We start from the raw sequence: 13273 nt of genomic DNA on the forward strand, positions 1-13273 counted from the left end.
TGTTATTGTGCTTTGTTTCAAGAGCCGGTGGATTTGGGCTTGCTGGGGAAGCTTACTCACCAGTTCCAGCTATGAAGGAAGGGGTTGGTCAGCCTTTCAGCAGTCTGAATGATGCTATCGTTAAGGTCTCCATGTGAACTGATGGCATCTTTTCACATCTACCTAGAGATAACCCTCACTTCTTCTGGTACTGGCAGTTCCCACAGAGAACAAAAATCAGCAGCAGCCTCTTCATCGACCAAGTGTATTACAGTTAGGATATTAATAGAATTTGTCAACCATAACTTGGACCATTTCAAATGGTGCGGCAGGGGAAGGGGTTTTGAAATCTGAGCTAGTCAAAAAAAAAAAAAAGTTAAAGGCTGAGTTCTGCTTTTTGGAAGTGCAGAGGGCACCCTGCAAGTCATCAAGTGTGTGACAAAGGGGGAAAAACAGCCATTTCTGAAATGTTAGGATGGTCCTTCTTCCCCCCTTGTGACATTGGATGCTCACCTTGTTGGTCCAGGGGGCTCATCCATGCTCAGGAGTTGGGCCACCCTTCACCAGCCTGGGTTTACCTTACTGGTAGGCAGCCCTGCCCAGCACACGCAGTGCCTCAGCAGCACGGCGGCACTTGCGTATGGGCTTCTCAAGCGCCTGTCTTTATTTTTTTCTAAGCTAATGCATACAAATGCTACTTTGGCATTTATTTGCTGGTAGAGCAAGGGGTCGGGGGGAAATCCTGCTGAGACTACAAGGCAGGACACGCAGATGCAAAAAAGAAAGATCAAAGGCGTCTATAATACAGGAAGAAGCAGAGGGTCAATCCAGAAGAAAGGGCATTTGATTATACATACAAGGGTAATATAAAAGGGATAACAACACAGGAGAGGATGGTAATGTCTAAAAATGAGTAAACAAACAGATGTGTAAGACTATGCTGAGAATTTATTTACTCCAGCAGACACAATCCTTATCTCTTTGAAAGAGGAGAAGACCACACCAACCTTGGAACGCCTCCGCTCCCAGCCACGTTTGTGAGCGGGAGAAAATGTTTGTTTACGGATCTCTCCTCCATGAGTCCTGGCCTGATGGGCCGGCCTGTCCTGCTGTGATTAGTAGGATGCTAATGTGTGTAATCCTTTTGATCACAGAGCCCAGGGTCTATAAGTCATGTCACTGTCACCTCGAAGAAGTTCAACTATGTGATAGATCCCTTATTAAAAATTTGTACTTTGAAAGTTTTAACACAGTTATTGAGATCCCCCCCCCCTTTTTTTTTTGTTTGTACGGATGGACAGCTTTTCTGCTAAAAAAAATACAAACAATAATAATGACCCATGTAGTCCTAGTGTGGGAGTAGCTTATTAGCACTTTGCCCATAGATATTTTAGGTGGGGTGATTAGCCCTTAACATCTTGATTTTAAGATGTGAGCAACAAATGTGATTCCATGTGATTTGTTCCACCAGAGTGGATTGCTCTGTACAAAAGTGTCATAAACAGCATGGAAACATTCGTCCGAATCCTAAAAAATATCCTCTTCTGCAGTTCCTTTTTGGGAGGGAAAGAGTTTCCTAATTACACTTTGTTTAATAAATGTAGTATTTTGTTCTCCTGTTGTGACAAACAAAAGCTGTCATTTGAGGAAATACACCATATGCTGCCAGTTGGTCTAAGGACTGGTTATATCTGGAGCACAGAGTAGCAGTGAGTGCTCTTTAACAATTGCTCCTTCTCTGAAAAAAATCTGGACTGGTTTCAGTGGACTAATGTGCTGCTCTGTCATCGGTGGAAGCAAGCTGTTGACATTTTGAAAACCAGATAATATGAACAGCGGTATCTGTGCATGCTTGGACGTTTCATCTCTCCGTTTTATGCGTTTACTTCTATTTGGATGCTTACGAGCCTCAGCGAATCAGTGCTCAGCTGGGGCTGGATTGGTCCATGGCAAATTTAAAAAACAACCTTATTTCGGATACAAACTCCCATCCATGCACTGTCAGACGTGTATTTCAGCATTGTGTGAACCCAGTACTCAAACACCCACATTACTTAAAAAAAAAAATCTAGCTCTCTACCATTTTTTATTGGCAAATCTGAAAAGGCAAACTTTGAAATATGACCTGAAACCTCCTAACAAATGGGGCTGGCAACCCCTGGAGAGCAGCTGTCACTCGTCAAGGTCTCCCCCAGGAGACGCTCTGTGCTCTCTCTCATGCCACAGTAGGTTTGCTGATGCATCTGCACCGGTGAGACACAAGACAGGAATAACTACCTTCTGAGAGTTAAATAAACTCTTTAAGACTCGCTCCTCTTCTCCTCCCCACTTCCTAATTTTATTGGAGACACGTCGTATCATTAATTCATTCTCTGGCACAGTTCCTCGGTGATTTCAGTGAGGACTTTTTGCTCAAAGAATGCAAAGAGGATGTGAGCTGTAATTTTCACTGTCTGTGAATCTCTGTTAGAGAAAAAATGTGAACTCTCCTGCCCACAGGTAATGAGGGTTAAACACAAAAATTCACAGATTTCTTTTAAATTTCTGGGAGAGACTTGCCTGGGAAGACATGCAGAGCCAACATAAAGTTGGCTTATCTTCCAGCAATGACTTTGGCACGTCTTCTTCCCATGTAGTCAGCAGAGATGATTATGCATTTAGCACTAGCGGCTTTGAAGCCCTCAGTATGGTGTTGGCTGCAATGGGAACTTTCTTGAAGCTTTGCCTGGTGCATGTCCGTGATCTGATATGAATCCTTTGGTCAGGACCCCATTCTTGTGCCTCCACTCAGCTCCTCTACTGCCTCTTCTCTGCTCAGGATCCTTCAACATGTAGTGCGTCTCTTGTGTCTCAGCCTCCCTATCTCTCCCATCCCTGGAGGAGAGGCAAAGTTTCTGTTCCTACTAAGTGGTGCTTGCAACCTTGCCAGGCCTGCCTGCCTCCTGGATGTCAGGAAAGGGGGGTGCAAGGTAGGTCATTGGTGGCATTTTGTGATAAAGTGGCCGTTCTACTTTTTGGACAGTTATAGCAGGCGGGAAAGTCACATTGTAATTCAGGTGAGGTGGCTATTTATAAGACTGGGAGTCTTGTACAGAAGAGTTTTGATTTTCTTGGTAATGTGTGGGGCATGCCAACAAAACAGTACCTTTTTTGGGGAGGAATGTCAAAATATTTAGTTGCCATCCCAAATCCCTTTGTTCTGAGGCAGGATCTGCTTCATCTGCTTCCTCATAGATCTTCATTTAGCCTACTCTTGAAAACCTGTATCGATGGAGATTCACAGCTTCCCAGCATAACCAGTGGTTAACTGTCATCATGGCTAGACAGCTCCTCCTGATACCTAACCTAAATCTCCCTTGCTGCATGCTAAGCCAGTCCCTTCTGTTTTCCACATTCACAGGGAGCAGGCCAAGATTATCACTGCCTTTTAGCAGTCTGACATACTTAAAAGTTGTTACCATCTCTCATTCTCTCACCTTCATTCCTCCTCCCTTTTCTTTCAACTAAACACGCCCACTTCTTGTACAGTCTTCTCCAGGGGTCACACTTCCTAAACTTTTTATCATTCTTATGAGCAAGTGGCAGGGAGCAGCATCTTGCTTGAGGTAGGGCTCAAAACTGGATGTAGGGCTGAGAGGAGTAGAGCCTGACGTGTGATGCTCCTCTTAGTATTTCTCCAAGCATATTTGCCTGTGTGTACCAAGCCCTGCACTACTCTTGATGTCTTCTCTCTTTGTGGCTCTAGCCCCAGAGACTCTTTTGCCATACTGCTCCATTTTGCAATTTTGGATTGCAACCTTCTTCTTCAACAGGGTACTTTACACCTGCCTGTATTGAATCTCAGTCATTCATTTCAGACTGTGTCTCTAATTTATTAAGATTTTATTCTAATTGTAGTCCCTGAAAATGCTCGCAGCACTCCCTACAGATTTGTAATTGTAATCTTTATTCTAATTTACAAGTCATTAATGGAAATACTGAATAGAGCAAGACCCCAGGCACAGCCTTTATGTGTCTCTTTCAGGTTGACATTGAATTTACTAACTGTTCCTTGAGTACAGATTCAAAACATTTGTATACCCACCTAGAGTAAATTATACCTAAATTGTATTCATCTGGTTTGCATATAAGGCTATCACATGCATCCATCAAAAGCTTTCCTCGTTCCAATGTGCGACTTCTACTGTTTTCTCCTCCCTAGTCACTATGCTCCCAACTCCGTCAAAGAAGAAAATTAAATTGATTAGACTTAATTTGTCCTTGACAAGTCTGTGTTTTCTGTTTTCTCATGACTTTATCATGTGGGAGTGGATGCAGCTGCAGTGCAGGGTGGGAAGCAGGGAGCTGGAAATGCCGCTGCTCCTCCTGGATCGCATGCTCGCTCCCTCCCGCTCCGCGATAAATCAACACCTGTTATAAGTATTTACAAGTGGGTTGAATAATAATTTGTCTGAGTTGATATCAAAGCCAGGCTGTTTGGTCTATGATACCTCAGATCTGTCTCCTTCCCCCTTTTGTTTGAAGTTAGATAATACGTTTGCCCTTCGCCCATCCTTTGAGAATTTCTAGGAGGTATTTACTCATGGCTTGGAGGCTGCCCTGGCTAGTTCCCTACTCCTTCCTTACTCCTAGCCTATGCTTAATTAAGCCCTGCTGAGTTAAATACATCCAACTTACATTAATATTCTCTAATCTCTTTTTCTTGTGTTCTAGACTATCTTTGTGTTAAATATCTAATATTTGATCATAGTGAACATTATTGTTGAAGGCTCTTCAAGCACATGAATTTTATCTTTCCTGATGGAGTGTGTGTCTGCAAGCCGGTGAATGTGGTGGTGGTTGTTTCTGCAGCAGAGGGCAGGGGCACAGCATGCCGGCTCGGCTGCACGCATGGCAGCCCGCCGTTTACAGTCCCATCTGACTTCATTGTCCCAAAAAAGATGAAATGATCAAGGTAAAAGCCTCATTTAATGTGTTTATTTTTGATAAGCTGTCTCATATGCACACATGCAAAATCAGAGTGAGAAAACAGGAGCAATTACAATGGCCAAAGACTTAGATATTCTCCTGGGATGTAGCTCAGGGTTATATTTAGACTGAGCAAGTGGTACCATCTAGTATTAAAACTTCTACTACAAGAACCTGTTTTCCATTGCTGTAGTCTGTCAGGCTTTTATCACTTGATCTGAGACTTTCAGGTAGTGTCTCTCTCTCAACTAAATTTATTTTAATATTGTCAGCTAAACCAATTCAACCATTTCCAAGAAAAACTAGGGGGGAATAGGGAGGAGAGAAGGAATGTTGTTTTGCCCACATTAAAAAGGGGAAAGAAAAGAAATCCTCCAGCTGTTTGATTTGAGAGCTGCGGTGCCATCGTGTTCAGGAACAGGATCTATGGTGACAAGGCTTGGAGACGTCTGCGCATGTTCTCAGCAGATTTGCCTCTGTTTCTAGCTGCTCCACTTTCCGAAGATTTTTCCCTCCCATCCATCAGCACCCCCCCAGCCTCTGGTGCTGAGCAGCCCACTCGTGCCCCAGCCCTGCGCTCGTGCCCGAACCGCTCCAACGGATGTGCGAGCAGAGCGTGCCTGCGTAGCCCCGGTGCGGTGCCCCTGCCCAGGGCTGCAGCGGTGGAGCTGGATTGTCCCCGTAATGACGGCTCCTGCTTTTTCTAGGTACAGGTGAGACGGGGTCTCGGACATGGGAGCGGAGAGCAGGCACAGAGGTGCTTTTGCTGGAAATGGAGATGGGACAGAAGCTGGTCATCAGGAGGGGAAGGAGGGGGTTGTGGTGATGGACACGATCTGAGGACTGGTCAGGAGAAGCTGTAAGGGGTGCAGGAGGACAGGGTGGGCTGGCTAGCATGGTGGTGGGCTGTGTGGGAAGAGTGGCCGGACTGGTGGGACCAGGAGACAGGAAGGCAGGGAAGGGATGCTGGGGGGTGGCAAGAAGGACAGGTGGGTGTGGGAAGTGGGTACATGTGGTGAGGTGGGAGGGATATGGGGCTGCCTGGACAAAAGTGTTGGTGCTGGATTAGATGGGCAGAGGGATGGAGGAGAGCGTGGTAGTCAAATTACTGCAACCAATTTTTTGGCTCAGTCCATGTCTTCATTGTGTGGACACCTGACTTGCCACACGTGGGTTGATACGCAGAGGCACCAGGTTCTTGCAGCAGTTGCTTTGAACGTACCTAGTTCACTTTTAAGGCTACGTGCTTTAAAAAATCAGGCTGTAGGTGCTTCAGGCTGGGCGCCTGGAATGGAGAGGGTAGTTTTCACTTTAGTCTGTCTGCATAAATACTTCTGTCTGGCATACGTCTGATATGAAATGGGAATAATGTCACCCAGATGTGAGTGAAGATAAGCCAGTTTAATGTGTGACCCATCTAGATAATACGCTTTGTAATTCAGATGCCTGTTAGTACTCTGTCTTCAGAACAGTATTTGGATAGCTGCTGTAGATAAAGCCCAGGAAGATTAGCATCACCTAGCCTGCACATCAACCGAGGCAGGAGTCCTGCAGAATTCAGTAGCCTGAAGTCATGTAATCACAGGCTGCAATAACTCATGCATCCATGCAGGGTGCCTTGATTTTGGCAATTCATGATGTTTATATGCTTCATTTTGCAATATGAATCATGTTCCTTCAATGTTTTCTTCTCTGTAAAGTTGTACAGAATTGCTTACAAAAATGTTATAAATGGTTCTGCAGAGGTGGGCAGGGTGAATCATGCACAAGAAGGACTTCAGTCGTCATATTCAAACAGTTAAAGGGTTGCCACCTTCCACTTTTTTTCAAGTAGCAGAGGGCGGCAGAGATGTAACAGGGGGCAGCCAGGGCCAAATTCTCTGTCACTTCTGGTCTCCCACCCAATATGTGGGTGCTGTGCCAGGGTGCTCTCTGGAACCAGGGCTGAAGGAAGGAGCATGCTGATGGGCTGCTCGAAACACCGTGCAGGGAGGATTCAACGGCATGCAAGCCATTTCAGAGCATGGAGGTAAGAGCTGCTTCTGCCACTGCTGCAACTGTTAGCATTCATTATCGCCGGTACTGGTCATCGTACAGGTGGTGGTGGTACCCCCCTCAAAACAATAAGGCTTGGGAACCCCTGCCACTGAAAAAACCTGCAGATAAAGGCAGACCATCAACAGAAACCAGTGCATTTCCCCCACCAAGAATGGGCTCCAGAAGTAGCTCAGAGGAAACTCTAGCACCAGATTTCTTCAGGGCGTCTTTCAGGAGTGCTGTGGGCTTTTCTCAGGCCCAGCGATGAGATCCCCACTCTTGGACAGAGCACCCCGAGACGAGGTGCTCTGATGACATTTCCATCTGGTGGTCCCATTGTGTCCCCTCGCCGAGGTTGCAGGTCCCCATTGTGTCCATGTACAGGGGGGCTGATGCCAATTTCCACCACTTAGCCAGCACTTGTTTCTTTGCATCTGAGAATGCTGCTGAGAAGTTTCCAGAGAAAAGCTTGGCCCCTGTTTCCAGTGTAATGCAGAGTTGTACCGGCTGACGGGGACAAGTCGGAAACGCTGGCAAGATAGCAGGCATCCTCAGGAAGCAAAGCCTATCAGAAAGCACTGATGTCATTGGCAAACAAAACAAATGAGCACTGGAAAAACAAACTGTTTTCCAATGTTGTTGATCTTCCCTCAAATTAGAAGCTCTGCACAGCCTTTACTCTTTGGCCCAGTCTGACAGATTATTTACAAGACAGCGCTGCAGCAGCGGTTTTGTTACTCCTTCCAATCCAATGCCTTTGATTTTATTTTTTGGATTTATTTATCTAAGGGAGGGTGGGAAGAGCATCCCAGCACCGCAGCTAGGTTTGGAAAGCTGGCCAGCGTCCTTGCGGACACTGGGTGCTGACACGGTTGATGTCCTGTGGGCTTTCCTGGGGCAGGACCTCCGGCTCCCCTGCCTCTGGCCAGGTCCGATGCTGGGGGACGGCACCTCCCCATGACTTCTGTGCAGCCCTTCGAGGCATGTGTCCTGACAGTGTCCAGGCTAGCGGCCACCCGCTCTGCTACCGGCTCCTGGGAGCTTGTGCCATGGGCATGGAGCATTTCTCGATGTGGTGGGTCTGCGGAGAGCTCGTCGGGGGGGTTGGTGCTGAGGGCACCACGGCAGGCAGAGGGGTGCAGGCTCCTCTGCCTTGTTCGTTCCCGTTGCAGAGCTGTGATGAGCACAGCGATAGCATCCCGCTCCTAGCTGGGCCTTCCCACCACCCGTAGCACCACAGGGTTTTTCCCTTCCACGGGTGGTAGGTTTGCAGAGCAGGAGGAGACGGTTGCACCAGTTCCTCATGGTGCAGTTCCAACCCATTGCTCCTCCCCACTGGTGCCAAAAGGAGGACCAGAGTAAACCCCACGGGCTGGAGGTTTCTTGCCCACTTGCCTTTGCCTCTCTGATGGCACCATGGCTGCTGCAGGCGGCAGAGAGGGAGTTAAGCTGTGCTCCAAGCCAGCCTGACAATAATAGGAGGAAAAGCACGCTTCTTCCTTGCACCTGCGAGCACTCCGATGGGCTTTCTGCTGTTTATGGTAGTCACATTGGATCTTTCTTTTGTTAGAAGCTGAACAGCTCTAGCAGCCAGCTGTTCCCCTTGCTCTGCTCGTACCTGGCTCCTTGCACAGTCCAGGGCAGCAGGTGGATGGAAAATCAGCCTTTTAGGTCAGCATTCAAAAATAACCCACAAAGCCTTCCCTTCCTTCCAAGAGGAAAGGGTCCCGCTCCTCCCTGCTTTCTGCCTGCTTGTACTTACTGCTGGCTTGCTTACTCAGAGTACTTACTGGGAATTTGGAGTCCTGTTCTAGCAAGGGATACTCCTAAAATATCTTCAGCACAGAGCTTTATTTCACTGTTTTTAAAGGGTGTGTAGTGTTACATGTGTGAAAAGGGAAGAGATTCATTAAGCTCTAGAGACAAACCGGTTTAAGCCCTCAGCAGGCTCTCAGGCTGAAAAGCCACTTCTGCAGCATTCCAGGTTACCAGTTAAACTGTGGCTCTGCATAAAAATTGTGCATGTTTTTCCACACTGTGGGCTGTCCTCGGGCGAGCGCCGTGGCTGCTGTGGGCAGTGCAGAGCAGAGGCGGCTGGAGGGTCCCTGTGTGCCTGGGAGCCGCAGACCACGCTGGCCCGGAGCGGCCGGCCAGACCGGCTCCGCAGTCTGCAGAGCATCCAGGAGACAGGGCGGGAGCAGAAAATGGATGGGGTGCTGGGTGGGCAAAAAGTGGCCATAATAAATGGAGTGCTGCACCACAGAAACTAGTTTATATTCTAAGCCAACCCATCAACTTCTGTGTATACCTAGCCTGAGAGATTTGGTACTAATAAACTCACAGCAGCCATCTCAGTAGTTGCTCCATCTTAAGTAAATTATTGTACACAGCAGTGAAGAGAGTTCTCCCTTTCTTCTTGCCCAAGAAGAGCATTAGAAACCAGTGTATAAAATGCACTTGCTTGTCATGATATTTGCAGAGACAATCTCCTTTTGAGTAGCTGCCAATGCTGGGCTCCTGTCCCTCAGGTAGACCTGCTACTACTAAGGGGACACAGTACTCACCAGGCATGTTAAATGAACTCTTCATGCAGGGAAAATGGTCTTGAGTGTTTTATGTTTTACATAACAAATCTATTTCTGTGTGTTTCACTTCTTTATCCACCTTGTTTTTATTTCTTTCTTCTGGTAACACAGTTCAAGCAAGAAGGAATGTATCAGAATGGGTCTGTTGTTATACACAACGTACAGAATAGACCATTACCTTCCACTCATTTTAAAACTCTGGAAGAATGGGTATTCTGTAATTGCCATAATAAGCTGTGAGAGTGGCATAGACAATAGAGATTGTTTCTGACCAACTAATTGAGTTTGCTGGATCTTTGCTCTAGTCAGTGCAGAATTGAGGGCTGTCACTGGGAAGAAAAATCTTGACTGTCCTGTATCTTGGAAATCACTGAGACACAATAGACACGGGCATCTCAGGTTGTTTCCAGTCATTTTACGTGGTGGAAGTATACTGTAAAAATAAAGCGTACTTGAAATCTTAGGTTTTGTATTATTCTCATTGAGGATTACTGATTTCCAGCAGGCCAACGCAGGCCAAAAAGAAAGTAAGCTGTAAAAAGGACTGTTTAGCTGAGGTATTGCATGATATTACCTGGGTTTCTCATGTGGTTGCATAATTCATTTTGTTCTCATGCATATTTTGTCCTTGTTCATGTGAACATTTTTTCTTAATTGGAATATGCAGAGCTGTAGGGAGAGGCATATTGCCCTGTAATCCACCCCCTCCTCCTCCAGCAACTTAAAATGTAATACTGAGCACACCTCTCCGTGACTGGAGAAAAACTGTTTTTTAAGGAAATGCCTGGCTCAAATTGTGGGCTTACCTCTGGTGCAAAGATTTTTTTGAGATCACTTAGTGAAATCTGAAAGCTGCAATCACCAGTGAATTCTTCAGTGAAACGGACTGAGTCAGCAGCAGCGCAACATCTGCTGCTTGGCTGAGTGCATGGAGGTGTATTGTCTGGGGAAGGTCAGCACGTGATTCATAAGCATCTGCATGCATGTTGCTTCGTCTATTTTATTATAAGGGTAGGAGACTGAGGCCAGGGGATGAGACTTTATCTTCAGCAGCCTACCAGCTGATCAAAGATATCTTTCCTTGTTTAAGCGGCCTTCTGCTTGTTTTTGGTTTTGTTTTCCAGTGATGGGTCCTGCTGGAAAGAGCTTTCTGATGGCACAGCTGTGAGTGAAACCAGCACAACATGTTCAGTGTTGAGGACCTCCTGATTTCTCATGGATACAAATTGTCAAAAAATCCCCCTGTTTCATATGAGAACAGGTATGATGGATACCGGCATGAAATCGCGGGGAACAGATCTGCTCAGAGAACGCTGAATGGGTTTGAGGCAGAATCGAGAGCTGGGGCTTACAGCAAGAAACCTCTGGTGAAAACCAACTCGAACAGCACTGAGAGCAGCCATGGGAGCCAAGGGAGGCAAGCTGGTCCTGGTTATCACCATGACCTTCAGGGTTTGTCCACTTTTCATACTTCAGAAGGGGGGTAAGTTTCAGCATCATGCCATGGCTTTGCTTTCTCTTCCTTTTGGTCCTGACAGATAACTAAGCATGACCCTAACCCTTGACAGCATCTTCCTGTGATCCTTTCCTGCTCCCATACTAGTGACCATTTCCATGCACTGCAAGTCCACATGAAGCAGTGGCACATCCATTCACCTTCTGCTAGACTGAGGCCTTTGGGAACACTGGGGTGATGGGAAGTGTCCGAGTGTGGGAAAATTTCATTTACTACTGTGGTCTCTATCAGAAAGGCCTTTCTGATGGGCTTAGAAAAGCTCAGTCCAAGTACAGTAAAAAAGGGGGCAAAAGCTCTTCCTTTTCTTCATTTTAAAAAAACTGAACCCAGCTTCATCTGCCACATACACATCCTGTTTTTTGCTGTAGATTCAACCATGTGCAGCTCTTGGTAGATGTTCCTACATGCACCAAGGACTTTCTTGGTTTTTTAAGGCCGCTCTCGTGGAGTAAACATGAGAAGGTGCCTGTGCGTTTCTTTTTAAAAGATCTCCAAGCTCTTGTCGTCACTCCATAAAACGTGCTTGTACAACTGTGGCTTGCTTAAAACGGAGTACGTGCGCGCTGGGGCTGGGGCAGGCTGGGCAGGAAGAGCTGTGTGTACACGCTGCCGCTCGGCCATTGTTCTGCAGCTATTTGAGTGCTGCAGATGAACAAAGGAAAGGGGCTAGAGCAGGACTGGAAGCCAGCCCAAGTGTGACGATGGTTTACAAGGAAAAGCCCCTTCCTCCTGCCCAGTGGGCTTGAAACCGAAAGCAGGGCAAAACGCTGTCACCTTGGGAGCTTGTCCTCTTATGAAGACCTTCAGTAACACGTGGCAAAGGCACGTGTCCCCTGACTACTGGGCTCGTCTGCTCTTTCCCTTCATATCTCTTCCCCTTGCAAGTCTGCCTGGAGCAGGAATGGCTCCTGGCTGCCAGCTAGGATAATGGGCAGGAAGAGATGTGAGCCCTGTAAAGCAATCCCAGGGCAGCAAGTCCCAGCCGTGGTGAAGGTGGAACCACCCCTTCTGGAGAAGGAAGGAGGGGACACAGGCTTAAAGGTAATAAGGAGGATCCTTCGTGGTGTGCGTTGGGTGAAGTAAACTGGGTGGCAATAAAGTGAGGAAAGATACTGAAAAAGAATGAAAGGGAAAAAGGTTTTGAAGCAGGGGAAGAGAGTGTGCAGGCATGCCAAGGAAGGTGGTGGCGCTTGGCCTTGGAGCTGAGTTTACAGTGTGGAGAAACGCTGGCGTGAAGAAGACATGGCTGTGCAAGGCTGGAAGCTGCCGCAGCGCTGGTGCTCCCACGCCCTGTAAGGCAGAGCCTGTGTGGGTGGATGGCGGTGTGGGAGGACTGCTGCCTCCCTGCCTCCCACTTCTCCGGGTGCATCTGCAGGGGCTCGCACGTCTGCCCCACGTCTCAGGCATGGTAGAGGTATCTGTAACTGCTGGTGTTGGCTAAACACAAAATAATGCTCTCTGACAGTTTAAATGTCTCTTTCTAACATCTCAAAATGCAAGGGGTGGAATTTGTCAGTCTACAGCGTAGTTAAATATTATATCCTGATTTTAAAAAGTGGCTTTTCCACATGAAAAAGGGAACACAGCCCTGGAAATGGCTTTGTCACACTTTCATAAAAATAGAAATCTTTTCCTACTATTATGGTCACAGCAAACTGATTCCCAGTGAGCCTATCAGTAACTCTTGCAAGGCAGTAGCAGCTATGAACAAGGGAAAACCTTTGTGTGACCCATCACTTTCTTGCCATCCCTGGGTGTGCAGGGTACCTCTGGTGCAGAGCGTGAGACTGCCGCTGCCTTGCTGGTACAGGAAGGGAGGAGCGAGCTCCCTGGGCCAGATCCAGGAAAGCTGTCTGCAGCTTCAGTGCTGCAGCACCTGTGTTTCAGTTGCTGAGCTCCAGGGTGACAGTCCCCCTCCAGACCCACTCACCTGCCCTGGGGAAGCATGTGAGGCACAGGGCTGCCATGGAAGTGCGAGCTGTTTTAAAACTGAAGAGAAGATTTTTGTGATGGCCCACTTTGGAGTGTTTTGGCCTGTTAGAGGTGGGCCACAGGAACTCCACCAGGGATTTTAATCTCGCTGTCTGGTTTCTGGACTGTCGTGGGAAATAGGGTCCTAGTTCTCAGCCTGCGAAAGAACTGCACACTGCAGAGACTTGGGGACCATTTGGGCTAGAAGAGAGGACAA

The 13273-nt window shown here is 47.3% G+C and overlaps 1 protein-coding gene across 13 annotated transcripts in view; it reads left to right on the plus strand.

Annotated features, from left to right (window-relative positions):
- The window catches only part of JCAD (junctional cadherin 5 associated), a 63017-nt gene that overhangs the window by 35735 nt on the left and 14009 nt on the right, over nt 1-13273 (plus strand). For 2 of the 13 annotated variants that reach the window (XM_052805243.1, XM_052805253.1), the window contains exons 2-3: nt 10694-10733; nt 10831-11052. The exons of 1 other annotated variant lie outside the window; for it this stretch is intronic. In XM_052805243.1, the coding sequence (XP_052661203.1) occupies nt 10696-10733; nt 10831-11052 (260 nt within the window). In that variant the 5' untranslated portion in view covers nt 10694-10695. Of the gene's footprint in view, nt 1-4692; nt 4934-5599; nt 5661-6769; nt 6977-10693; nt 11053-11104; nt 12127-13273 lie in introns of those variants that run through there. 10 more of the 13 variants (XM_052805190.1, XM_052805189.1, XM_052805231.1 and 7 more) reach the window with 9 other exon arrangements.

Source organism: Harpia harpyja, chromosome 1 (assembly GCF_026419915.1).
Source record: "Harpia harpyja isolate bHarHar1 chromosome 1, bHarHar1 primary haplotype, whole genome shotgun sequence".
Lineage (NCBI taxonomy): Eukaryota > Metazoa > Chordata > Aves > Accipitriformes > Accipitridae > Harpia > Harpia harpyja.